Source organism: Camelus bactrianus, chromosome 7 (genome assembly GCF_048773025.1).
Source record: "Camelus bactrianus isolate YW-2024 breed Bactrian camel chromosome 7, ASM4877302v1, whole genome shotgun sequence".
Taxonomy (NCBI): domain Eukaryota; kingdom Metazoa; phylum Chordata; class Mammalia; order Artiodactyla; family Camelidae; genus Camelus; species Camelus bactrianus.
In genome coordinates, this window is record NC_133545.1 from 276,647 (window position 1) to 302,660 (window position 26,014).

At 45.9% G+C, this 26,014-nt stretch overlaps 1 protein-coding gene across 3 annotated transcripts in view; it reads left to right on the forward strand.

Annotated features, from left to right (window-relative positions):
- The window catches only part of ESYT2 (extended synaptotagmin 2), a 70,965-nt gene that overhangs the window by 6,247 nt on the left and 38,704 nt on the right, over positions 1-26,014 (forward strand). For all 3 annotated transcript variants that reach the window (XM_074366626.1, XM_074366627.1, XM_074366628.1), the window contains exons 2-6: positions 18,082-18,123; positions 19,187-19,321; positions 21,345-21,421; positions 25,135-25,207; positions 25,453-25,542. In XM_074366626.1, the coding sequence (XP_074222727.1) occupies positions 18,082-18,123; positions 19,187-19,321; positions 21,345-21,421; positions 25,135-25,207; positions 25,453-25,542 (417 nt within the window). The remainder of the gene's footprint in view (positions 1-18,081; positions 18,124-19,186; positions 19,322-21,344; positions 21,422-25,134; positions 25,208-25,452; positions 25,543-26,014) is intronic.

Here is a 26,014-nt window from a genome sequence, read left to right on the forward strand (position 1 = left end):
CCAGGGTTTGTAGATGTAGCTGTGCATGTAAATTCAAGTTTATGCTATCCTGTCTTTGTATTTTGTGAAAGGTAGTTCTGTGATTACTCATAGTGGACGCCTCTGAGGCCAGTAGTTCAGTATCTGGTGTCTTTTTAATGGATCACAGCAGGATGTCTGGATGAAAGTATCGACACAAAGTGGGAACACACCTTAAGTGCACCCTGTGTCGGCAGTAGTGATTTCCTTTTTTAAAAAGCTCCATTTTTGTAGCTGGTGACAACACTGGAGAATTGGTGATAACTGCAGAAGTGGCAGACGTGGAAATACTGATATGACATTTTTTATTGAGTTTTCTTTTTGTTTGTAAAAATGTCATTGAAGTTGAACTTGAAGTTTTTTTTTTTCCATTCACTTAGTGAACGTATCCTTATTTTTCTATTAATGGAATTTGGTCATGTTTTCCTTTATTTCTTACGTTTTGGCTAGACAGATTTTAAAAACATAGTTTTTCTGGTATGAAAAGACTGCATGCTCACTGTAGAACATTTCAAGCTTTGGAAAAGAATAAAGAGGGAAAAAGTTACCTGCAACCCTACTAACTAGTAATAGCCGTTATTAACATTTTGGTGGTTTTCTGAGTCTTTAGTATGTTTGGAAGGTATGGGTTCATGCGTGTGTTGTATTCTCCTTCATTAAGCACTGTGTTGTGGACATTATGTCACTATTCTTCAGAAATATGACAGATAATTGCAATAGCATCCATTTTATGGGGGTGCTGTGCTTTATGTAAATTATATCTGGTGGACAAGTTCCAAAAATGAGATTGTTAGATACTGTGTGTTGGGGAAAGGGAAAACTAGAATTTTAGATATTTAATTTTCTGCTCTTTTCAAGTTTTGAAAGAGTATTTGCTTGAGCTATTTATCAAATCTATCCAGGATATATAAACTATTTTTGAGCTCAGAAGAGTTGGGTGATAATTTTACAAGCACAAGTCTAGCTTTAGAAAACAGTGTTTTGAGCACTGTGATGTTAAAATAAGCACAGTAGATTTATCCAGAGCCCCTCTTACGTAACTAACCTTTAGAAGAAGAGCATTCCCCCCACGCAGAGTCACTGTTCAGACAACTTTCTTCCCTCTGTGCTGTGCTGGGATGTGAAAGTCGGTTAACAGGAGCAAGACTGTAAACTGGAGTAATGGCTTCATGTCGCCCAGTGTCGTGGTGGCTGTTTGGAGGTTGCCGAGAAGGCTCCCTGGATTGTCCTTGGTCTTGTCTGAAAATAACCAGCTGTGCAACTGGTGTCGTAGTGTCCCCTGGCCACCCGTGGTTACTGAGTGGTGTGTGCTCCTGGCGGCTGAGTAGGCTGCCCTTGCGTCCCGATCTCACGTGTGGCAGCTCTGCTGCTCAGGCACATGCTCTAGGTCTGGAAGACGTGGGTTCCTACCTGAGACCCGCCTCTCCTGAGTCTGGGCACTTGGATCCCTCAGTCACACCTTTAGAACTTAGTTTCCTCATCACTAGATGGGCATGAAATGAACTTGACCCCATGTTGTGGTTCTGAGGCTGGAACGAGGAAAGGCCGGAGGATGCGGGCCTGGGACAGCAGCGGTGGCAAGTGGGACCCTGGGGCGAGTGATCTGAGTGGCTGATGCTTCCTTTCATTTGCCCTGTGTTACCACTGGCTTCCTGCTGCCTGAGTCCTTCTCTTCCTCACCTTGCCACCTGCTCCCCACTTCAGCTGGCGGACAGATGAAATCTGAGCTTCTCTTTGTTTCTGTTTCACTGTGGTTTGTTTATTTTGTGTTGTTGCTAAGAATTTATCTGTGATCTTGCTTTGTTGTTCCTCACACTTGTAATTTCTCTTTTTCTCTCTGTACATCTCTGAAATAGGAGCCCACGTTATTACCCTCATCCTTGTGTCTCCCTTAAACAACACAGGTTCTCAGTTCTGTTTGCAGCAGCTGCCCTGATGCAGTTGATAACCAGTTACATTTTGGCAGTATCATGTCATACAATTTTTTTTAATTCTAATACTCATTTCCTTCCTCTTGTGAGTAAGTGTTGGTTAGTGACTAAAGTGGAGATTTGAAAATGCACACCCTGTTTCTGGGTCTGTTGTGACAGTTTGATTTAATCTGTTTTAGATGTGGAGTTGTTTCCCTCTGTTGGCATCTGTGGGTTGCGATGATTTAGGTTTCCCACAGTAAGGTGGATCTGTAGAAGGTGAGCCCGGGAACATGGGAAGAGAACCTTGTGCAACGTGCTTCATGCCCTGAATGTCACACTGCAGGACATATTACATACTGGTTTTCCATTATGCCACTCACATTCTGAGATACCAGCATCAAATTGCTAAAATTACTAATCTGAGTGATATTCTTACCTTCTATTTTCTTAGAAAACTTCTTACATCTTTGTTAGATCTGCTTTGTCCCGTAATTGTATGTAGAGTCTGGAGTTTGAAGACGAGGACTTTTTGTATCTGCCACAGCATCTAACAGAGTATTTGCACTGAGTTTGCTCAGTAAACCTAGGGAGCTGTTGGAGCAGTGAACTTCCAACTGCCTGCTTTATTAGGACTGTCTGCACCCAGTTTGTAACTTGTTGCATAAGGCCTGCGTGGCTGTTACTTCACGTAGTTGAGATCATTAATTTATTACCTTTGTGCTGTAAACATGTATATGCCTAGCAAGTGAATGCATACAATCTGTTAAGACTTTCTAATGTCTGAGAATTGGGTTTTTAAAACCAAAAACCCAAATATAATCTGAAACAAAAATAGCGATACAGTGTCCATTTTTTCACGTAGTGAAGATCTTGACGTCTGTCCAGTAGCTGTTGGAAAGTGTTGCTTTTGCTTAATAGCTTGAGTCCGATGGTGGTTTCACCGTGGGGGAGGTGAAGGCGTGAGCGCCGCGTCCTGGAGAGCAGCCTTCGAAGGAGTTACCTAGGGGGTGGTCTCCATGGTGAGCGGGGCAGGAGAGGGGAGGCAGTGGGCCCTCTTTGCTGCCTGCACTAGGGCCACTGTGAGAAAGTGCCACAAACTTGGTGGCTTAAAACAACACAGATCTATCTTTTACAGTTCCGGAGGCGAAAGCCTGAAATTGGTTCCCGTGGATGAAACCAAGGCTTCAGTGGGGCCCTGCTCCCTCTGGAAGCCTTTCCCAGCCTCTGGAGCTGCTTTCCTGGGCCCTGGGCTGCTCTCCACCCTCACAGCCGGCAGCTGCTGCCACCGTGTCACCTGTATGTGTCCCTCTTAAAGGGATGAGTGTAATTGCATTAGGACCCACCCAGATAATGCAGGATAATCTCCCCAACTCAGGATCCTTAATTTACCACATCTGCAAAGTCCTGGTTTTGCCATGCAGGGATTAGGACTTGGATGCCTTCGGTGGACCTGTTTTCCAGGCAGCACTGCCCTGTGTCTTGGAATTCGCAGAAGTTAGGGTGGCTCAACAACAGCCATTGCAGTTCATCTTTGTTTCATCAGTTCTGAAAGATATGGTCCCCTACTCTTAACGCCCGGACTCAGATTCCCCTTGCAGCCGCGTGTAATTTCGGTAGCGTGCTCTTTCTGTCTTGTGGCACAGAAGTGATGGCGTGTGTTGTCATTGGTCACCTCTTGGATTCAACACTTACTCTTCCCTTTTCCTGCCTTAGCCCTAGTGCTTGAGAACTGGCATGTGGTCTTGGAGAGACAAGTGGTGGGGAGAGGGTTGGAGGAAAGGTGACCCACCTGGGCCAAAGTGTCCGTGTTGGGAGGTGAGAGGCACACAGAGCAGAGCCTCGCGTTGTGTGAGCGGGGGAGCTGGGATTGATCTGAAGGGCACCAGGAAGACATCAAAATATTTAAAAGAATGGTGTGTCCCAATTTTAAGAAGGGATGTGTAGGAAGATAAATCTGGCGATGACATCCAGATGGACTGAGGGGACAGAGACTGGTGGCTGGGTCCCAGTGCGAGGAAGGAGAGCCTGAGTCTGATGGGGCCACACTGGGAGCGAAGGGGGCGTGAAAGGTGACTGCAGGCGACCTGCTTGGGGCATGATGATGACATTTTCCAGTAATGATTCAATGGGAAGCATAGTTTGGAGGCCCAGGGACAAGGGTGGAGGATTATTTGTCTTATAAACGCTGAGTTTAAGGGGCAGTCACCCACACAGCAGTCAGCGATGGTGGTTAGCGCCCGGAGACATGCGGGGCTCCATCAGCTCGGGCGAAGGGTGGTGGGAAAGCGGAGCAGTGTGCAGATACCAGGCCAGAGGGCCTGGGCAGACCCTCTGGCTCTGGAGTAAAGTGGTTAATTCATTCGGTGCTTACTTACTCTGCACCGTCTGCCTGCACAGCTCTGCAGAGCGGAGTCACTGAAGCCCCACAACAGACCTGTCACCCTTGTTGTGCAGACAGGACGCAGACCATGCTGACTTAAGACAGTCGTGGCTTGCCGTGGTCCTGGGTAGAGCCTGGACTGGGACATCTGCCCCTCTGCTCCCCTCCTGTCTAGATGGTGGTGAAGAAGAAACTGGGGAGTAGACATCGTCTGATCTGGTCACTTTGATCATTTCTGCTTTCTGGCGGAGGAGACTAAGGCCAGGGGTTTCAGCAGGTACCCACAGCCACGCAAGGACCAGAGGTGATGCCGGGCTGGCGTCATGTTCCTCCCCGCATGCCCTCTCCCCTGCTGCTTGGTACCCAGAGGGCGGGCAGCCCCAGCCCCTGTAAGGGTGGGGGCAGCATTGCTGCCGACAGAGCAGCCTGAACTGGGCTGGTGGCCACCCTGACAGCAAGTCCACCTTCGGGTGTACAGCGTCAGCATTCTTGAGTGTCGTGTTAGGCAGTAGTGTCTGTTTTCAGAGGTTCTGATCTCTGTAATTGGGACAAGGAATAGAAATGCTCTTTCTTGGTCTTTGTTTTCTTCCTCTATTTCCCAGTTTTTGTCTGCGGTCATTTTCCTCCTGCCTGGAAAACTCCCTTTAGTACTTCTTTTAATGCAAGTTGGACAGCAACAAATTTTCTCAATTTGTGTCACTTACAGAAAAACTGAGCAATCAGAGTTTCCATACCCCATCCGCATACAGTTTCTTGTGTTGTTATCATCCAGCATTAGTGTGGTACGTTTGTTACAGTTATTGAAACAGTGTTGACACAGTGTTAACTGCAGCCCACGTTTCCACTGGGAGCCTCTCCTTGTTTGTAGGCTAGTTTCGCTCCCAAGCCCGCACCTCTGGGCGGCCACTGAGCAGTTTTACTACCTATAATTTTGCCTTTTCCACTGTGTGCAACCTGTTCAGATTGGCTTCTGTCAGTTAGCAGTAGGCATTTAAGAGTTTTTCCCTTATTCTTTCCTGGCTTGTTGGTTCATTTCTTTCTTTTATGTTTATTGCAATAAAATTCAAAAAATGTAAAATTTTTTATTTTTTATTACTTTATATTTTTAAATGTACAATTCAGTGTCATTTCGTGCATTCACTGTGTTGTGCCACCATCACCTCTGTCTGGTCCCCGAAACTTTCATCACCCCGAAAGAAACCCTGTCCCCATTAGCAGTCACTCCCCACCTCACCCTCCCCCTGCTCATTCAACCACGACTCTGTTTTCTGTCTCTATGATTTTACCTGTTCTGGACATTTCATATAGATGGAATCATACAATATTCGACCTTTTGTGTTTGGCTTATTTCACTTAGCGTAACGTTTTCAAGATTTTACCCTGTAGCACACTTCATTTCTCTTTATGGCTGAATGGTGTTCCATCATATAGGTAAAGCCAGTTTGTCCACCCATGCATCCTTTGAAGAACTTTTGGGTTGTTTCTGTCTTTTGGCTCTTGTGAGTAGAGTTGTGAACACTCGCAGATGTTTTGTTTGAACGCCTAGTTTCAGTTTTGGGGGGTCTGTATACTGAGAAGTGGGATTGGTGGGTTTACCTTTTTGAGGAGCTGCCAAGCTCTTTTCCACAGTAGTGGGAATATTTCACATTCTCACCAGTGGAAGTTCCTGCACATGCTTGCCAGCACTTTCTCTTTTCTATTTTTTGATTCTGAGCCATCGTAGTGGGTGTGCAGTGGTGTCTCACTGTGGGTTTGATTTGCATTCCCTGTGACTGATGCCACCACCTCATGATTGCATTTCCTCCCAGCTCCACACTTAGGGAGGTTCTTTTGGTAGTTTGACGTTGGCCACAGTGGGAATATTTCCGCCCTGGAAGTCGGCAGTCCCCAAGAGTTGGCCGTGAACCGGTGCCCACTCTACCACCGCTCTGAGCTGTGTCTGTACCCTCCTCCAGAGAGGTTCTCCGTGACCTCTGAGGGTGGATGGGACAGATCACCTTAGCGCAGCAGTGCTCTGAGTTGGCATGAGGGTGGGTTGCAGGGAAGAGCTCCCTCTGGCCTGGTCTCACCCACTCTTGGGCTTCTGTCCTCTGGAGGTGGTAGCTGAAGACCTGTGGTGTTGGCTGAGCCTCCCTCGGTCTGTCTCAGAGTCCAGGCTGTGCTTTCTCAGGACAGGGCACCTGCTGAAAGCTGTTTTGCTTTTCAGTGGCTAGCTTTTTGCCTTTAGTAGCTTAAAAATTTGGAAGATGCCTGCAGGATAACTTACTTTACCTCCCCTGCCCCCAGGGGTCCTGGCCCTCAAGTCCTGTTGCTCAGCTGACCCCAACTCCAGTCCTGTCTCCCTGGTCTGGGAGATTTCCGTATGCTCAGCTGGCTTCTCAGCCACATTTCTCTGGGTTTCTCAGCCTCTGGCACCATGCCCGTGGGGGGAAACAGCCACAGCAGATCGACCCCTCAGCCCTGGGCCTCCTGTGCTCTCAGTGTGCCTTAGCCTTTTGTCTGGTTGCCTGCGAGGCGCTCTGACCATTGGAGCTGGAAGCCTGTGTTATTTTTAGGGGAAATACTTGGGAACTAGCACACTGCCCTGTGAGAGTGAGAACAGATGGTCTCCGTTGCTGAGGGCGCACTTGGAAGGGGAGGGGGAGACAGATTTAGGAGAAGGGGGTCAGGTGTCCAGTTTTACTTGCATAATTTATTTCAAAATGTTTCCCTGGGTAAATAAGTTTAGGTGGGTTTCACGGTTTTGAAGAATTTGGTTTTTTGGTGGTGGTTGTTTGAAGGAAAATACTGTTACTGTGAAGCACAACATATGAGGTGTTTAGTAAATTTTAAGCAGTGGAGCACGAAGTAAACAGCTGTAGAAGAATTCCAAGTTGGGCTTCACTTGTCTCACCTGTGATATGGCACCTGACAGGTCAGGTAAACCCTGGAAATACGTGTTCAACATGACCATTTAGTGAACTCACCTTTCTGGGCGGGGAGTACTCTTTGTCTCACGCACTCTGTACCTTACAGCCCCGGGAGGAAGACAGCTTGAAAAGGAGGAGGAAAAAGTTTTGAAAAATGGATGGTAAAACTTTGCACAGGAGCCCCCTTCCTGTGTGAGGAGGGCTGAGGGTCCGGGGTCCCAGCGTGGGTCTGGAGCCGAGGCCAGTTTCAGTATGGCCACTGTGCGCCGTGGCCCCAGCCAGAGTCTGGGACTGAGGAATTCAGGTCCCTTCAAGCTCTTAAAAGTGAACCAGGAGTTGGACCTTGAATGAGGGGGTGGGGGAAGGCAGTACAGCATGGATAAGGCACGGGGAGGGGAGAAAGTGCTTTAAAGTGGGAGGTGAATGATTTATAGGGTAGAGGAAACTGAGGCAGTAGGCTGGAAGTGTCATTAAACACAGTATATAATATGATAAAGCAGTTTATTCGTGTGTCTGTGTGGTGTCACCAAGTATTTCAGTTCTGTCATACGTCCAAGTTGTTACTAACTTCAGAAATCACCTGATGCCTACAGTGACATGACCACTGCTCCGTCAGTGAGTGGACCAGGTATGCTCTAAGGCCAAGTGCACCACTGACGTGTCTTTGATTGTTGACTGATCCACTGACAAAGAGCTCAGAATCAGGCTGCACGTTTACCTCTAGGCCTCCGGATTACGTACTTGGTTCTGTTATTTTTAGGGAAATGCCTATTCATGTAAGCGTGGTATGCTACACAGTCTGCGTTTGGTTGGAACCCAGGATGCAGGGAGCTGACTGTAAATCACACCCAGAGTTTCGACTGTGCAGAGGATCAGCTCCCCTAAGCCCTGAGTTAATCAAGGGTCAACTGTATGCAAATCAGTGTTTTTGGGGAATATTCACAGGATTTTGTAGCCATCACCAAAATCTATTTTTAGAATATCTTTGTCCTCCCTCCAAGAAGCTCCATGCCCACCAACACTCACTCTCCCCCCACTTCTGATGCCAGCCCTGGGCAGTCGGCAGCCCACTCCTGTGTCTGTGGGCATCGCTGTCCTGGACATCCCACGTACGGGCAGCCTGACGGCATGCAGGCTCTGTGGCCCTGACTACCAGAGTGATGGATGGATGGTAGGGGTTGGGAGGTCGGTGACAGACAGGGGTGGACTGGTAGATCACTGGGAGACACCACAACCCTCTCCGGTGGTGGTGCTGCTGTGGCTGTGTAAGGTATGACCATCGGAGGGACCTGGGAAATGTGTACACAGGGCCTTGCTGTGCTTTTTTTTTGCAATATCTGTATTTTCAAAAGAAAAAAATTTTTGAGGGTGATGTTATGATCTAATTATTGGTTTCTGTATAGAGTTGTCCATTTGTGGTGAATAAACTAGAGGACTTTTTAGGAAGAATTGGAGAGAGTTTGGGATTTGATCAAGGGATGTCCAGACATTTTTGTAATTTTCTCCCTGAGGTTCCTTGATATTTTTTAGTCTCTTGTGCAGAAAACAAAGAATGATAGATATGCCGCATAATTCCCCTGGGTTGTTCCTGTAATGATGAAGCTGACGGTTTTCTCTGGTCAGTTGGTCGGTTGGGTTTGGTTTTGTTTTGTCTTATTTTTTTGTGTTTCTGTGTCGCATGGTCACAGTTAATGGCAAATAAGCATTATGGGGGATTTACTGGAACCTTGGTCTTAAACATCCAGCAAAGATAAATGATTATATTCGGGTGAAGAGTCCTAATATTTCCAAGTGCCTAATTACCTAGTGTTTCTCCATTGCACACAAATAAAGGAATAAAAGTAGAAAACGAGAAGATTTTAGATTGGTAAATTTCTCTCACTTCATTCTTATAACTCAAGATATTTACTGTCTGTGTGAGGGAATAAAATTAAGCTGAGAAATTTCATGTGAACCTATTCCTTGAAAATGAAAAAGTCACAGTAAAGTTTCAAACATGATGTGACTTCTGATTTCATGTAGATGTTTGGTATACCTGTCAGGTCTGTAATTCAAGGGGATTTTAACCCCAACTTCACAGTCTCATAGTTTCTTCCTCTTCTTCTGCTTTTTAATAATAGAGCAAAGCTGGATTGACTCCACTCAGTACATGGAACAAGTACAGTTATTTCAGTGCTGTAATTAACATGTCTATCTTTCTGTCCATTCTAGTCAAGACATAAGAATTTAAATATGAAGGATAGCATTGGATTTGATGTAAAGTAAAAAAACAACCAGATTGTCTTAAGTGTTTTAAGAAGGAGATGAGAAGACATGCTTCCTATTCTCGGACTCATTTCAATTTGTGGGAATGATAGATCTCATGCCAAAATCTCAACTTTAAATCAAGATTGTCAAATAATTTACTTCTGTGAGTGTTTTTCTTTTTAACAGTTACAGAAAGAATGTTATGACTTTAGAATTTTGTTAAAATACGATTCAAGTCTTTGAAAAATTTCCATAAACATACATCTGTATGTAAGGCATTAAATTGATCTCTCGACATTAGTATTTTGATGAAGGGATGTCTAATTGTTCTGCTGTATAGAAGTTATCCATGTCCCAGTTTTGACTCTGCCGTTGACGGTCAGTCTTGGCTTAAATGTCCTTGTCACTCTACGCACACACTGAAATGTAAGTCCCCCTTCAAAAATAAATAAGTAGATGAATGGTACATCTAGTATAGCAGATATGTGAAATCAGAGAAAGCCTCACGATAGCATTCCTTTCTAGTGAATTAGAAATAGGAGTTGGTTTTCACATAATTTAGATAGCTTTGTTACAGAAGGTATGCTGGCTAAGCCTAGCTTTTTAATTTGTATTTTACAATTTCCTGATCTACAAAAATAGGTAGTAGTCATTCATATAGCAAAGAAATAGCCAGGAATTTTTGAAGATGAACGTGCGCTAACCGAGTGTTTGTCCATGGGGTAGGTACCTGTTTCCCCTCCCCTGCCCCTCTGACCATCAGAGCGAGCCCGGCAGAGCCTCAGGCCAGGCCCCCCCCCCCCCCCCCACTGTAGAGACGACAGAAGAAGCGCATTTACACTCACTCCGGTCTTTTCCTGGTGCGCAGGTGGACGGGCCCTCCCTGCCTGAGGTCTCGGCGGTGATGCAGGATAGTAGTGCTTCTTCCTCCCGTGGGAAATTGCTCATTAACATAAAAAGCACCTTGGAGAGAATTTTGAAAGTTTCTCCTGGTAGGAAGGCCATAAACAGGTGACTTTTCCAGCAATGTCGGTATATTTTAATGTCTTTGTACTGCAGTGTTCTTTTTGGTCAGTCAGATCTCACTGTTACACGGTAATCAAAGTCTACATAGAGCTCATACGGACAGACCACTGAGAAAATTCTAACTGTGGATTTTGAAAAATATTAATTGCCGTGATTAATGTGTGAATTAATTGATTGCCTGCTTTTTATGTGCACCAGAAATAGACAAGCCCAGTTGTTTTGTGCCATCTTTTCCATCCAGGTGAGTAATTTGGCCATACTGGTAATAACCCTTGACAGAGGTTCTTAGGGAGATATTCTCTCTCACCTTTCTGGAAAACCTTGAGTACTTTCTTCTTTATGGGAAGAGCTGTTAAGAGAAAGCATCCCAGTATTTTAGAAAAAATATTAAGATTTCTTGACCCTGTTTTTTCAATTTCCATGCATACTGAGCCTCTGGAGAAGATGGGGGAGGGCGGATTGGAATCAGGGGTGTGAGGAAAGACAGAGGTGGTGTAATAACCCCTGTGGGAATGGGTAGAGACATTTTAACATAAAAAGATTGGAGGGTACAGATTTTTGTTGGTGCCAATTTACATTTGAGCCCTTTTCTCCTGACCTGGTCATGAGCCAGTCTTTGGGAATACATGGAGCTCCCTGCTGTGGAGCCACAGAGAGGTGGCATGTGCTCTGGTGATGTAAATGTAAAATTTGTTTAAATCCTGTTATTTGGAAGTTTTGTCCGATGTCAGTATTTTTTCCCCATCATAATTACATTAGCATGGAAGAATTGTAATGGGTTTTTCTCCAAGCCCCAAGCAGATGCTCCCAGGTGCCTGCAGTGTTTCAGCAGGTCATATGTACTGTGTCATAGTTTCCTGTGTTGGTCGCATTGGGAAGGGCTGGCTAGAGAGCTGTGGACGTCCGCCTGACCAAGGTCAGGAGAGTGAGGATGATTCTGATGCTGTCTTGGACACCAGCCCAACTCTTTCCCCATCACTGACCACAGTTCCCAGGTCCCGGGTTCTCCAGGAAGTTCTTCTGTATGTGGAACCTTGGAGTCCCCTTTGGCTGATTTGTGTGTGAACCAAAATTTTTCTGGGCGTTTTTACTTTCTGTGAGTTTCCCTTCCCCATTGCTCTGATTTTAAGACTAATCCCCATGCAGACAAAACAGTATTAAACAGCTGACGATTTTTGGTTAGTATCTCCCCAGCCTGTGACCTCTGATTGCACGTCAGGTCTGTGTAAGTGAACCCGCTGTGTACTTCCAGGCGAAGGTATGTGTCGACTGCTTAAAGGTTCCTGAAAGCTGAGTTTCTGTTGTGAGACAGCAGGGCACGGGCCTCTCATGGTTTCGTGGAACCTGCGGTTCTGTTGTGCTAGTCTTGCCTCATCCGTTCTTAGTTTTCGAGGTGTAAGTGTTGATTTTAGACAAGAAAACCTAAATCTTGCTTGGATCTTTCCAATTTGTAGTCTTACGTAGAGCTCATCGCCTGGTGGGAGAAGGTGGTGTTTGGGGGTCAGCAACAGGTGGTGACACGCACCCAGGTGTGCTGGGTGACCGGAGGCCCCACAGGCTGGGACCTCCTCCAGCCGCCCAGGGCCGCTCCGAGCAGCAGGCCCGGACGAAGCGACTTCTTCCCCTGGAACCAGTCATTGCTCCAAGTAAGAACTGAGTGGGTTTCTTGATGTTGGTCTTTTTTGGCTTTTGTGTTTGTTTTTTTTTTGACACTGTGCCCAAAGGACTATGTAGAAATGAGCGAAGCTCAAATCCTTGGAATGAGGAAGAATGTGAATAAGTGAACCTGATTAACTAGTTTACTATTTGAAGTTTAATAACATTTGGTTTCCAAGATGATCATCATTTTATCCATTATCTTCTGTATTTTACTAAAGATACTTAATCACTATTGTTTCAGCTGTAATAGACCTACATCTTTCCTCATGTTTTCTAAGACATCAGTTACCCTATTTGGATTTTTAGAAGGAAGGAATGAGTGTGTTTACCCAGCGTGTCTCCACACTGCTGATGCTGTGGGGTTTCAGCAGGTGTCCCCACAGCCCCCGTGAGGGTGAGGCACCTGCTGTGCTTTGGGTGGTCGCCCTGGGCCGAGCAGGGGGGTCTGACTGTTAACATGGCCTGCAGGAACAGCGCTGTTTGAAGACAGACAGTCCTTTTGTTTAGCTTCAGTTTTGAACATTATCCCATGTTCACAAATGGGGAAGATAGGAGTTAAGTAGGAAATGTCAGCTATGTATTAGTTTGTTCCATCTTTTATACTTCAGGGAAGACTTTGGAGTCCTCTGGGTCTGGGACTCGTCTCTCTAGCCCACTTCCCCTCTAACTTTGAGCACGTCACTTCCCCCTCGTGGGTCTGTTTCCTTATCTGGCATCACTGTTAAAGAGCTGTTGTGAGGACTGGGCAAGGTATTGTATTCGGAGTTCTGGCATATGGTTAGTGTTCTGCCTTTGTGTGTTTGGTTTGCTTTTTCTAAACAAACAACTTTGATATTATCAACATCATATTAGAATTCAAAATACGCCTTTGTTCTTTTTAAAGAAAAGATAAAAAGAGATTTCTTGGGTGGTGTCAACTCTTAAATATAATCAAAACTTAAATACTCATACAGTGATTATTTCTAGCTTGTAGAGATACTATGGATAATAAATATGAAACTTGTTTCATGATAAGACTTATAAAGGAGATTTGAGTGGTGTTTTGTTTTGTAGGGGTGGGGAGTTTCTGTTGAAAAATAAGATTTGGAACCAGATGACGTGTTCATCATCCCTATATGATTTAGGGACACATTTTGTATTTTCCCTGCACATCTCTGCCTTTCTCTGCCATGTTTTTGCTACTTTAAATTCTGTTTTGTGGAACATAAACAAATGTTTATCAATATGTATTACTAAGAAGCAGATTTTCAACATAGGGAATAGAATTAAAATTTGGTGACAGATTTACTTTCTTCCATTTTGATAGATTCTTTTTCTTTGGCACTTGTAAATTAAAAACCTCAGAACTATTGAATGCCTTGGGATTCTGCTACTAAGAGATGGCCTGACTTTCAAAATCCATCTTCGTGAATTTTAGTAATGTAGCCAGTTCACTTGTGTTGAAAGCTTACTGTGCATATGGTTTCTCTGCCTTGTCTTCTCTGGTAGTTCCAAAATAGATTCCCTGAGATCCTAACCTTAGGTAGCTTCTCTCCTGAAAACCCCAGCGTTGACCGCAGCGGTGAACGAAGCAGCACTGCTCTGCGTGACACAGAAGGCGCTTCGGGCTGGGCTGACCCGACTTTTCGGTTTCAGCACCACCGTCCCGCCCACTCCTCACCTAGCAAGAGTGGATTGCAGGTGCCATTGTTTTTTCTTGGAAAATTCTCTTTTCTTTGCAGGGCAAACCCCAGCTAATGCTTTCCAGCCCATCACACACCATCTTCATCCTGAAGCTGTCGTGGACCCTTCAGGAGGCGGCAAATCTTCTTGCCTCCTAGGCTGGCAGTCCCACCTCCCCCGCCAGCCCACCGCCAGCCACGAGCCTCCTGAGCCGGGACCAGGTCTAATTCCGCATCACATCCCGGGCTCTGGGCACCCAGCCAGACCCAAGTGACTGCTCGAAAATGGCTTCTTCCGTCTGTTTTCCACAAAGAACAATCTACACATGTGCAGTAGGTTAAGGAATAACACAGTGACAAAAATGCAGTAACAGAATCAGAATTCACAGCAGGTGAACGGTTTCTGCCTGGTGCGTGGTGGTGGGCAGCAGGGCTCTGGTATGATGTGTGGGTGCTTCGTGGGACTGGTGACAGGGTGACTTGGAACTACTGGTGCCCTGGCAGATTAGCTGAAGAACTGTCGGTGAACTCAGAGAAACCAGATGCTGTTAGAGAAGCAAATATCTCATTTTGGAATGGTTTTTGCAGGAGTCGTTTTATCATACTTAATCATGAAAGTGTTTCTTTCAGCATAGTTATACTTTACCTTTGAAACCTGATAAGTCAGAAAAAAAAATGTTTAAAGCAGATTTGAAGTAGATTACTCATGTTCTAAGAGAGTCTTGTTTCTTAATATCACTCTCTCTAAAATAAGATATAGTTTAATTTATGGAAATTATATTTTCACATAATTTTAGTAATTTTTTGTATAAAATAATACTTCTGTGTTAGAAAATTCTTAATTTTAATCTTAAATTACAATAGTAATTAGAAAAGTAGTTTATGCTTCTTACAAGTAATTGGAACGTATGAAAATAGAAGGGAGTGTGGAAGCCTCATTCCCCTCTGTGTTCCACTGGTTTGGTATATATTCTTGCAAACTCTTTTCTGTTTGTTTATAAACACATACAACTTGTGTAAAGCTATAGGTTTATATACACGCATATAAACATAGCAGTATTTTTAAGCATATATGGCCTCTATTAATCAATTTTTATCTATTGGTAAATCTGGCAGTATCCTCTATTACCAAGCGTAGTAATTTCTTGTAATTTTTGGCCCAGCTCATCTGCACCGCCTCCTCCGCCCTGCCCTCACCTTCCCAAAGGAACAGGTTTTTAAAGTTCTTGTTAATTTTTTATTAAAAGATTTTTATGTGTCTCCGCCACCTTCTGAGATGAATGGTAGCTAGTTGTACCTGCTTTTCTCCACTTGTATTTTCACTTAAAAACAAATCCTGAAAGTTATTCCACAGCCGTTATTCAGATCATCCTGGGCGCTGTCACCGCAGAGACCCTCCCTGTCGCTCTGAAGCTGTGCTACAGGCAGCTCTGGGCACACTCGCTGCCATGCACGCATCTTCTCGAGCGCAGGCAGAGCTGCCTTTTCACCTCCAGTCTGTCACTAGTCGCTGTCCTGTAAACTTGGGATATTCGTAATTCCTGTCTGTAGACTTGTAAGAATTAACTCAGATACTGTGTGTGAGTAGCTTAGCACAGAACCTGCCACGTCAGAAGCAACTCGTACTCAGTAAATGGTGGTTACTTGGCTGATTTGAACAGGTAGAGTTTATAGCATAGTCAGCCGCCCTCACTGGTCTTCCAGAAACCTGGCTCAAGGGGAGTGGTTGTCTGTCCCTCGGCCGTCCAAGGGCCGGGTCCCCGGTCCCGCCTCCCTCACCTTCCGCTCCTCTGGACCTTCCATGCGACAGGCTTTGAAGAGGGCTCAGCCTTGTGCTGTGCTCTAGTCCTTTTTGGTTTAATGGCCCCATGAGAATCTGAGGATTTGGTCTCCAGGCAGACTTGCCTACAGTTGTAGGCATGTGGATGCCCAGACAGGACCCCGCCGTGATGAGCCTCCCTTAGATTTGAAGTGGGCGGAAGGTCTGGATTAGTCAGAGCTTTCTCCCCACCAGGCACAGGGTTTAGGATGCTTGTTTGTGGGTGTTCAGAGCTCAGCAAGAATTTGGTTCGTCCAAGAAACCAAGGACTATTTTGAAAATAAAAATTAAAACCACTATGAGTACACTATCCCCCTCAGTAGTAGAAGGGACCTTCTTCTGCACATAAACTGCAGAGAAACAGTGCTGCTCTGAGGTATACAGGATGAGGAAATGACTCCCCACCACCTAGCAAAAAGGAACCAACCACTTGCCCCTGCTCACTGGGCAAGGGTGCAGCCAGTCTGGCCCAGGTGTGTCTGGCAGGGCCTGAGGCGCCCTGTCCCTGGGTTATGCGGGTCGGGGATGTCCCTGTGCAGAGGAGCTGCCATTGCCCTGAGAGGCTGCATGCTCTCTCTGTCTGCTTTGACTGCCGTGTCAGAGCGAGTAGCCACACTTAAAGTCAGTTTTAACCAGTGGTGGTCCCGTTGTTTCCTGGGATGAACAACATATCCTGTCACTGCATAATATTTGGGGGAGAAGAAAGGATCTGAAAACAGATTTTAAAAAGGCTTACGTGACAGACTAAGTTCATTTTGCTGTAATTTTATCAAAAGACACTTAACATTTGGGGTATTTCTTTTGGAAGCAGAGTGGCAGTTGAATTCTCCAGCAGTGATGTCACCCTTGCCCTTTCACGACACCCTGGCGTCATGCGTTCTCCCTGAGTGTAAACCAGGGTGTGCCAAGGGTCATCTTGATGCAGAGATGGTCTCAAGTAAATTGCTTCCTGGGACCACGGCCTCACGCCTGCTTTACAGCCTCCTACCTGACTTTTGGAGCACTGAACTACTCTAATATTTAATTTCCAGAAACAGCAGAGCACAACCTGCAGATGAATGGCACTTGCTAATTTTGTGGCCTAGTCGGGCTGGTCCAGCAAGCCCTCCAGTTCTCCCCACCCCAAACTCCACATGTCACCTGGCTTTGGGGGAAGTGCAATCCTTTGGTCATCTGGATCCACTCGGGTCAGAGCCGGCCCCTCTGTGGTGGCAGAGCCTCAGATTGGAGCCATCGTCACCACTGTTCGCACCGGAACCTTGGCCTCCTGAGTGGTGTCGTCCCCGAGTCTTGAGCCTTTTCCTAAATTCTGGAAGGTTGCCATCTACTCGGTTCTGTCCCAGAACGGACTCAAGCTAACTTGATTTAGAAAAGCTTATTTCCATCAGTCTCGCCCACCCTTATGGTTCAGGCAAATTAAAGGCTTCCCTTGGTGCTCTGTGAAGGGTCAGGTCTGCTCGGGCACGTGGACACGGGGCAGGTGGACCCGGCCTGACCTCCCGCAGAGCTGCATGGCCGCAATATATGTGGTGAGAGTGGCCTATCTCTAACAGAGGAACTGGCTGCTCCTGGGCCCCATCCCGTGATTTGTTCTTAGGGGCCAAGCAGAAGAGGTGGAGTTGGTTCTCAGAGAGCTATCTCCTTGGGGCCACCCCACCCCAGGGTAACATTCCCTGACCAGTTCTGCTCAGCCAGAGTATGGGATGGGGGCTTGTCTTTTATTGGCTACAGTATGTGTGTTACTTAGGAAAGTAAGTGTGGCAGTTCTGGAAAACATTTCTCTGACCCCATCTCGGTCACTGTGGTCCATCACCCAGCAAAGCCAGAAGTGTGGCTTTCAGAACGTTGGCATGGCCAGTGTGTTCTTTGAGGGTTGGGGAGGGGAGTACGTGGCACCTCAGAGGAGAGCTCCCTGCCCCAAACAGCTTCTGCCTTTTCCTGCAGGAATGGCTGTAACACCAAAGAAAACCCTTTCTCACTATTTTTCTAAATAGAGTTTTTCCTGCCTAAACACTTACTTTTTCCAATATGCAAGCCCCAGGCATGGAGAACTATAATTATAATCCTCATTTGGGAGATGGTGTGGGGAGGAGCCCAGGACGGGAAATTGTGTGCTGGCTCCTTGGGGCCATTAGGCAGGAGGAGAGAGGCAGACCTCAGGGCTCTGAGCCCAGATCCCTGGTGTGGGGTGACAGTACTGGCGGTGGGGCGGGGGAGGAGGGGCTTGGGGTCGGGTGCTCCTCTGGACGGCGGGGAGATGGGCAAGTGCCTCGGAGTATTCTCGGGTGTGGAGAGCCAGGGCCGCATGTTTCTGTATCCAGCTTCCCATCAGGGTGTTTAAAGAACATTATGCAAACAACAGATAAACAGCAAGAATGCTAAACGGCCTGCCTGGCGTCGTAGAGCTGTTAGGAGTCAGTAAGTCACGTGTGTGTGTGTTTTTCCTTAGGTTCACTTTCCAGACACTGAAAGAGCAGAATGGCTAAATAAGGTAAGAGCCAGAACATCAGTGGGAATTAGAGGATGAGATGCCATTTTTCCGTATTTGGGGGTTTGGATGTTGACAGTGTGTGAACTCATCTGGACTTAGTGGGTTGGCTTGTGCTCCCAGAAGAACTCAGTCATAACTGATATGTTGCTTTCCTTTTCTAAACAGTGCAAACTGTGTCTTTGACGTGAGAAAATTATGATGTATTTACAGTTGGATGTTTGGCCCTGTGTCTCCCTTACTGATCAGCCACTGGTCAAATCTCTTTTATGATAATCACAAGCGAAAAATTTGGAAATGTTATTATGAAGGGGGAAATAACACCCAGGAAATCTAGTGGTAGATAATAATCTTTTTTGGAGAAGGTTATGTTTTTAGGTCATTATATTTTGGAGTAGATCTGTTATCTCTGTATTTTATATATCCTTAGATTTATATAGTAAAAACTAATGTGGATAGTGATTACCCACAGAAAATCACTGGAAGTTAGTCCATCCTTGAAAACAACTCATTAATGTTTATTAAGAATGATACAGTTTTAGGAGGCTTTTAGCAATGAATTGAAACCACAGGATTTTCTGATTTTTTTTAGCAATCATTAAATGTGCCTGTATACTTAAACAGTATTTAGCTAGAGTAACTGATTCCTGCAGCATATTGGTTAATCAATAGTTTACTGTTCGCCTGGTGCTCCGGGACATTTTCAGAGGGGGCAGCTCTGCCTGTTTTGCTGTTAATCTAAGAACAAACTGTCTGGCCCCAGCATGGAGCAGTGTGGGTTGTGTCTTTATAGTGTGGCACCATTTTTCATTTGAAGTGAAGTTTCTGGACTTCAGCCCTGCCTAACTTCAAATATGTGTAGAACACAAATAAAAAGGTAAATGATTGTTTGATTACTTAAAAAAAAGCTTATTGTAATACATTTTAAAAATTTAGATACTTTTTTTGTATAACAAAAAAGCCCCCCCCATTTTCAAACATTCTGAAAAACTGTAGGACTATGATTTTTCATGATGACTTGAGTACTATTCCATTTTGTGTAACATGTGCTCTTTCTTCTTTCCAGACTGTCAAACAGATGTGGCCTTTTATTTGCCAGTTTATGGAGAAATTGTTTCGAGAAACCATAGAGCCGGCTGTGCGGGGAGCACACCCCCACCTCAGCACCTTCAGCTTCACGAGGGTTGACATGGGGCAGCAGGTTTGTTTCATCTTGAGTGTTCTTACCTGTGCACACACGTTATTTTCTAGAGGAAATTTCTGGAAGGCTGGCAGTGTGCATGCAGGTCCTCCCAGGCCAGCATCCTGCAGGTCCTCTCCTCCTCCATCTGGGCTCACCTCACTCATCCCCTGTGGTCTCTCAGCCATTGCAGTTTCATCGGTGGTCCCCGTGGTCCCCACCAGTGTCTGCCCCACGTTCTTCTGTCAGAGTTACCTTTGTACAGTTTTCTGCCACCTGTTCTGCTGGAAAAGGAGTTTGATGTACAGACATACCAATGATGCTGTGATGACACGTGATGAAGGCTTTACTCTCCAGACGTTTAGAGGCAACAGCTCAGGGCCCCAGTGCCAGGCTTTCCGGCACCACAACAATGACACAGGTGGAGGGAAAGATAGATTCTGTTATCGGAGTCACCTCACATGCAAGGGAAAGTCCCTAATCCTAACTCTACGGAAGCCTTAAGACTGTTTTTATATTTTTAAGTCAGTGTTTACAATTATTAGTAATGGTTGAAGGTAGCATTTTTTTCTATTGAGGCATAATTGACACATAATGTTATATTACTTTCAAGGTAACATTTTTTCTATGCCTAATAAAAAGTCGGAGTTGAGCAGTACTTTCAAACACACCCACAGCAAAGCCAGGCATGGACTGTGTGTTCAGATGTCTGTGCTCCAGCCTTTCGGGGTTTTAGTGGACGTGTCTGAGAACTGACCCCTGGCCGTGTCACTGCCCCCAGGCTCTTTCCTATCCGACATCTCCTGGCTGCTGGTCCCCTCCCCCATCGAGGGCCATTTTCTATGTGCAGAGAGGGCTCAGTGTCTTCCACAGTGACTCAGGCTGTCTAATGAAGAAGAGAGGGAGCCCACACAGGGTCTTTGTCCATCCTCGGTCGGTGCTGGTCCCCCGGGGTTGGCCCCTCCTCCCCCTAATACGAGGTGTCGTCTGGGAGGAAGGGAATCCTTGGTGCAGTCATTTGAACTCAGGGCCCTGAGTGTCTGTGCCCGCTTTTCACTTATCCACATGGTGAGCTCACTGTGTCCTGTGATCTGTGATCCTGCACGTGTCTGAGCTGTGTGATCAGGGGAATAGCCCGGAACCTGGGACGGTAGGAAAGGTAGACTTAGAGTTTAGTCCTGCAGCTGGTTGAAGAGTGAGATTTCAGGACACCCATCCTGTCACAGAAGCAGTAGGCAAGATAGGTAAGATATTTCTTCAGCTTGAGTTTTAATGCTCAAATGTGCTGTTGAGAACTTTCTTAGAAGGGGTCTCAAATTAATAAATAGGGAAAAGGTTTGGAAATGGTGTTACAACGGGGCCCTTGAAGTATAACATCTATTAATAGTCTGCCTTTTCTTTTTATAGAGTTGTTTGATTCTGACTTTATATTGTGTATTAGGTATTGAAAATATAGCGAGTATTTTAAATGAAAAGCCTCGTTTAAAAAAAATTGAAGTACAGTCAGTTACAATGTGTCGGTTTCTGGTGTACAGTGCAGTGTCCCCGTCATGCATGTACACACATATATTCATTGAAAAGCCCTGCTTTTGTGAAAATCTTAAGAAATGGAAAATTATGACATAAAAAATGAAAGAAACTTATGTTTCAAACCATGTAGTAAGGATGGGGCAGAGGGGGACGGGGCAGAGGGGGAGAGTCGGGGTCATTTGGCAGAGACCAGGGGCTTGGGGTCCTGAAGGAGCAAAGCCAGTCGCAGCTGGAGCCGCGTCCACCGTCCTGAGCACTCGCTGCAACGGGCAGTGAGTGCTCCAGGCGCCTCATGCTTCCGTGTCTGGTAGCTTCACGTTCCCCGGGAGCAGGCCCCTCATCACATGTTGTACAGATGAGGACACTGAGGGGCCAAGGGTTCGTGGCTTGCTGCTGGAGAAGCAGCTAGAGCATCGTGAACACGGAGTCTCCTCTTCCTTCCTCTCTGCCATGTCGCAGCACCTGGTTGTCTTCTGCCCTCCTTAGTTTTTAAAGTGAGTTGATTATGTTTCAGCCCCTCAGGATCAATGGTGTTAAAGTGTACACTGAAAACGTGGACAAGAGACAGATCATTTTGGACCTTCAGATTAGGTGAGTGTGTGTTGTGTCAGCTGCGCCCGTGGGGGGGGGGGTGTGAGAGCGCTCTTCGCACCTGCTGTGGGTGGGGTCTGACCGGCTTTCTTGTTTACTTCCTGGGTTTCAGTTCCTGATAACCTAGGTGATTGCCACTCATAAAATGTGTGAAATAAAAGAAATTACAGGCATTGTAAGGAAGGAAAATGACAGACTCGTATCCCTTTCGAACATTGATGCGAAAATCCTTAATGAAATGCTAGCAAGCTGAATTCAGCAACGTGTTGAAGGGATTCTACACTATGACCAAGTAGGGTTTCTTCCTGGGATGCAAGGATGGGCCAACATATGGAGACTGATCAGTGTAACACCCCACATTCACAGAATATGGAGAAAGCCACGTGATCAGTTCAGTTATGCAGAAAAAGCACTTGAAGTTCAACACTCTCTTTCCTGGTAAAAACACTCAATAAACTGAAGAGACAGAAACTATGTCAGCATAGTAAAAGGCATGTGTTCACAGTGAGCATCCCACGAGTGGTAGAAGACTGAGACCTTTGCCTCCGAGATCGGGAACAAGAAGGGTACCAACTTTCGCCACTGCTCCTCAACATGGATGTTCTTTCAGAGCAAGTAGGTGCGAGGAAAACAAAGTAAGGTGTGCACGTTGGAAAGGAAGAAGTAAAATTATCTCTGTGCACAGATGGTATTATATTAAATGTAGAAAACCCAAAGATTCCACCACGAAGTCTTTCAGAACTAGTAAACAAATTCAGCAAAGTAGAAGGATACGAAGTCAACACAAAAAAGAAAAATCAGGTACATTCTATATACTAACAATGAACAACCCAAAAAGGAAAGTAAGAAGACAATTTCATTTACAATAGAATCAGAAAGAATAAAATACTTAGGAGTTAACCGAGGAGGTGAAAGGCTTGTACAATGAAAACCACAAAGCATTGCTGTGAGAAATTAAAGATACAAACACATGGAGACACACGAGAAGACGTAAATCCCATGTTCATGGTTTGGAAGATTTAGTATTGTTAAAAGTCAACACTAAAAGCAAGCTGTAGAATCAGTGCAATCTGTATAATCATAGATCTCATAGGGACTGAGGTCCCGAATGTGTAAGGAACTCCTTCAACTCAACAACAACAAAAAAGCAAATAACCTAATTCAAAAATGGGCAAAGGACTTGGATGGACATTTCTCTGAGGAAGATACACAAGTGGGCAGAGGCACGTGAGAAGTCACAGTTAATCGGGAGACACACGTCCGAACGACCTCACACCCAGCAGGATCCATCACTCAGAAGACGGCTCAGTGAGGATCACAGATGTTGGAACCCATGTGCCCTGGTGGTGAGCGTGTGAAGTAGAAGCACAATAGTGGTTTCTCAAAAAACTTACAGTGTTACCATTTGATCCAGCAACTCCACTTCTGGGTATATACCCAAAAGAATTAAGAACAAGATCTCAAAGAAATATTTTACACTCGTGTTCACAGCGGCTTTATTCACAATAGCTAAACCGTGGACACTATCCAGGTGTCTGTGACTGTTGAGTGGATAAGCAGGAAGTGTCATGTTCATAGAGCAAAGTGTCATTCAGCCTTTACAGAGAAGGAGGTGCTGGGGTAGCAGTGTCCATCCTGCAGCAGCAGGGGTGACACGCTGAGTCAGTAGGCCAGGCACAGAAAGACAAGTTGCATGTGATTCCACTCATACGAGGCCCCTGGAGGAGTCAGATTCGCAGGGACAGAAAGGGGCTGGGGGTGGGGGAGGGGAGCTCGCTGGTCAGCGCTATAGAATTTTTGCAAGATTGATAGCGTTCTGGCAGTGGTGGTGGGGGTGGTTGCACAGCAGCCTGTGCTTCATGCCCCTGAGCCGTGCACCTGGAAGTGGTTGAGGTGGCCAATTCTATGTTACGTGTGTTTCACCACAGTAAAAGGTAATTGGGAAAAGTGAATTGGGGTCTCCTGGTGCTGTGCCCACAGTAGGGTTTTCTCGGCTCTTGTCTTTGTCCTTCATGAACCTGGCTTGTGCTCCCCGCATCCTCTGAGGCCTGTGACATTGCTGTGAGGCAGCGACTGACACATGGCAGCAGGGATATTATTTTATAATGTCATCCTGGAGTTTGGAATGAGCGTTAATGCAGTAAACGTGCAGAGTCAGGACTAGTTACTACGGAAGGGAGGATGGACTGCTCCAAGGACGTAATGCGGAAAACTCGGCGTCTTTGATGTATTTGGCACCACTGCAAACGCTGCTGCCACCAGGGGAGTGAAGAGGAAGCCTGGGAAGGACTGTCCACTAGCTGAGCATGCGATTCCGGGGCACAAACCTTGTCCTCTTGTTCCAGCAACAAGGGAGCGTTTCACACGTTTATTAAATACTTGCTGGAGTGAACCTGTTGACTGATGCCATTTTGAAGACGCCATCTGGCTTTTGTGGTTTTAGCAGACATCATGGCACATGGAAGTGATGCAGCTCAGATGTTCTTGTCTCCAGAAAATCTGTACTCTGCCTTCTTGTGTGTTCCAGACAGGGACCTAAGTTATTGGCAGTAGAGACATGGAAGGAGTGATTGAATGAAGTTAGGAAACAAAATGATCAAGGCTTAAAGTGCATGGGTGAAAACTTGTCACTGGCTGTGTGCCTCTGCGAGGATTGCGTCACCGGGAGCTGCAGCCCTGAGCACCAGAACCCCGAGGGGAGGTCTGGGCGGAGACGAGAATGAGGTGCTCTGTGCTCTGGGGAAGCCAGCAGACCATGCCTGCAGATAGAGACTTCCAGGAGAAGACTTTATGAGCCCAGATTCTTGTCTCTTCATATCTGGAAAAGCACTGAAATCATTAACGGGGACACCTGCTCCTCGGGACCAGCAGCACGTGTGCTGCCTAAACGTGTGCTGACTGCACGTCCCTCCAGCTTCACCAGGACCATGTGCACTTACCTCCCCCGCATCTTGGAGCAGCCTCAGAGCCATCTGAGACCCTGTCTCCCAGGGTAGAGTCCTCATTTGCCACAAATAAAACTTAACTCACAGCTCTCACATGCATTTTTCTCAGTTGACAAGTGAAAAAGAGGAAAGTTTTGAGATGGTTTTGAAGCAGGCTATTGGTGATTTACCCATAAGCAGGAGACCCGTGCTCAGTTTGAAGGCCCTGTAGGTACCGACTTTTACACCAGGACTGCAAAGATGGGGAGAACATGCCCTAGATGCCTTTCGTTAGTACTTTGCTCGTGCGCTTAGACACTCTGTGTCCAGTGATGATCAAACTGACCCTGGGGATTCCCAGCAGGAGCATAATGTTCTGCTTCTGGAGTGGAGGGTGGGAGTCATGCAAAGCATCCTGTTTGTGTTAAAAAGAGGTGCACGCCTTACATGCAGCATCATGTGTGTCCAGGTGTGCTTCACGCTAAAGAGTGAAATGACTTGTCACTGAGTAGAATTGATGCCCGGACACATGCCATGTCTCTAACCCCTGATGGCACCGGGCACATCCTGAGCCTCGCTGCCATGGGCCTCACTGCCGTGGGCAGGAGTTGGCTCTGCAGCAGTGAGCACTGTGCCCTGGCAGGAACGTACTTGGACATGGGCGGGGCTGCAGGCGACAGCTTTGCCTACAGTCTGATGTTGTTGCGTTACTATCATTGTATTCAAATTACATATCTTGCTGGTCTGTGGTGATTAAGAGAATGTAATACAGAACTTTTTCTTTGCTAGTTTTGTAGGAAATTGTGAGATTGATTTGGAGATCAAGCGATATTTTTGTAGAGCTGGTGTGCAGAGTATACAGGTAAGGTTTTTAAAGTTTCATTGTCTTCTCAAATTCTCTATGCTCTATTCAAAAAAAAAGTTGTGAAGTTTTTATTAACTCAGAATTTCTTTGAAGTTAAGTTTTTCTTCATAGGTTATACTTGAGAGAAAACTGAAGTCAGATGCTCAGAAATCACTAAGAACATCATGCACCCCCTCCTCCCATCAGTAAGTGGCCTGTGGACTTGTTTTCTGTCACCTACTTTGGTCTCTGTTTGAATTCAGATTCACGGTACCATGCGGGTGATCCTGGAGCCGCTGATTGGAGACATGCCCTTGGTGGGAGCTTTGTCGATCTTCTTCCTCAGGAAGCCAGTAAGTCCACCTTTATCTCCTTTTCCTCCAGCTCACTGACAAGCATGTGCACATACGAAGAATATACAGAGTGGAGGAAGAGAGTTTAACTCACTCCATTCCCTTTCTGGAGCATGACTCCTATGTGTTTTCATCTCTTTATGCTTAGTGGAGGGCTTCACATCTCTTGGTAGACGGTTTTTTTCCTGATTACAAAAATAAAGTATTTGCTACAGAAAATTTGAAAAGAGACTTTTAAAAAAAACAGTGGGTGGGAACTAACATTCAGCACCTATCACTGAGTAGGATGTATAGATATTTACTCATTCAGTCCTCATAGCTCTGTAGTTACCTACTCACACAGTTTCCTTTTGCCGGCCAGGAACTGAGTCTGATTTGTCCAAGTCACAGAACCATGAGTCTGGGCGTCTGCACCTGGCCCAGCCTGGCTGGCAGAGGTGCTGTCCTCAGGCCCCCAGGTTTCCCCATGGCC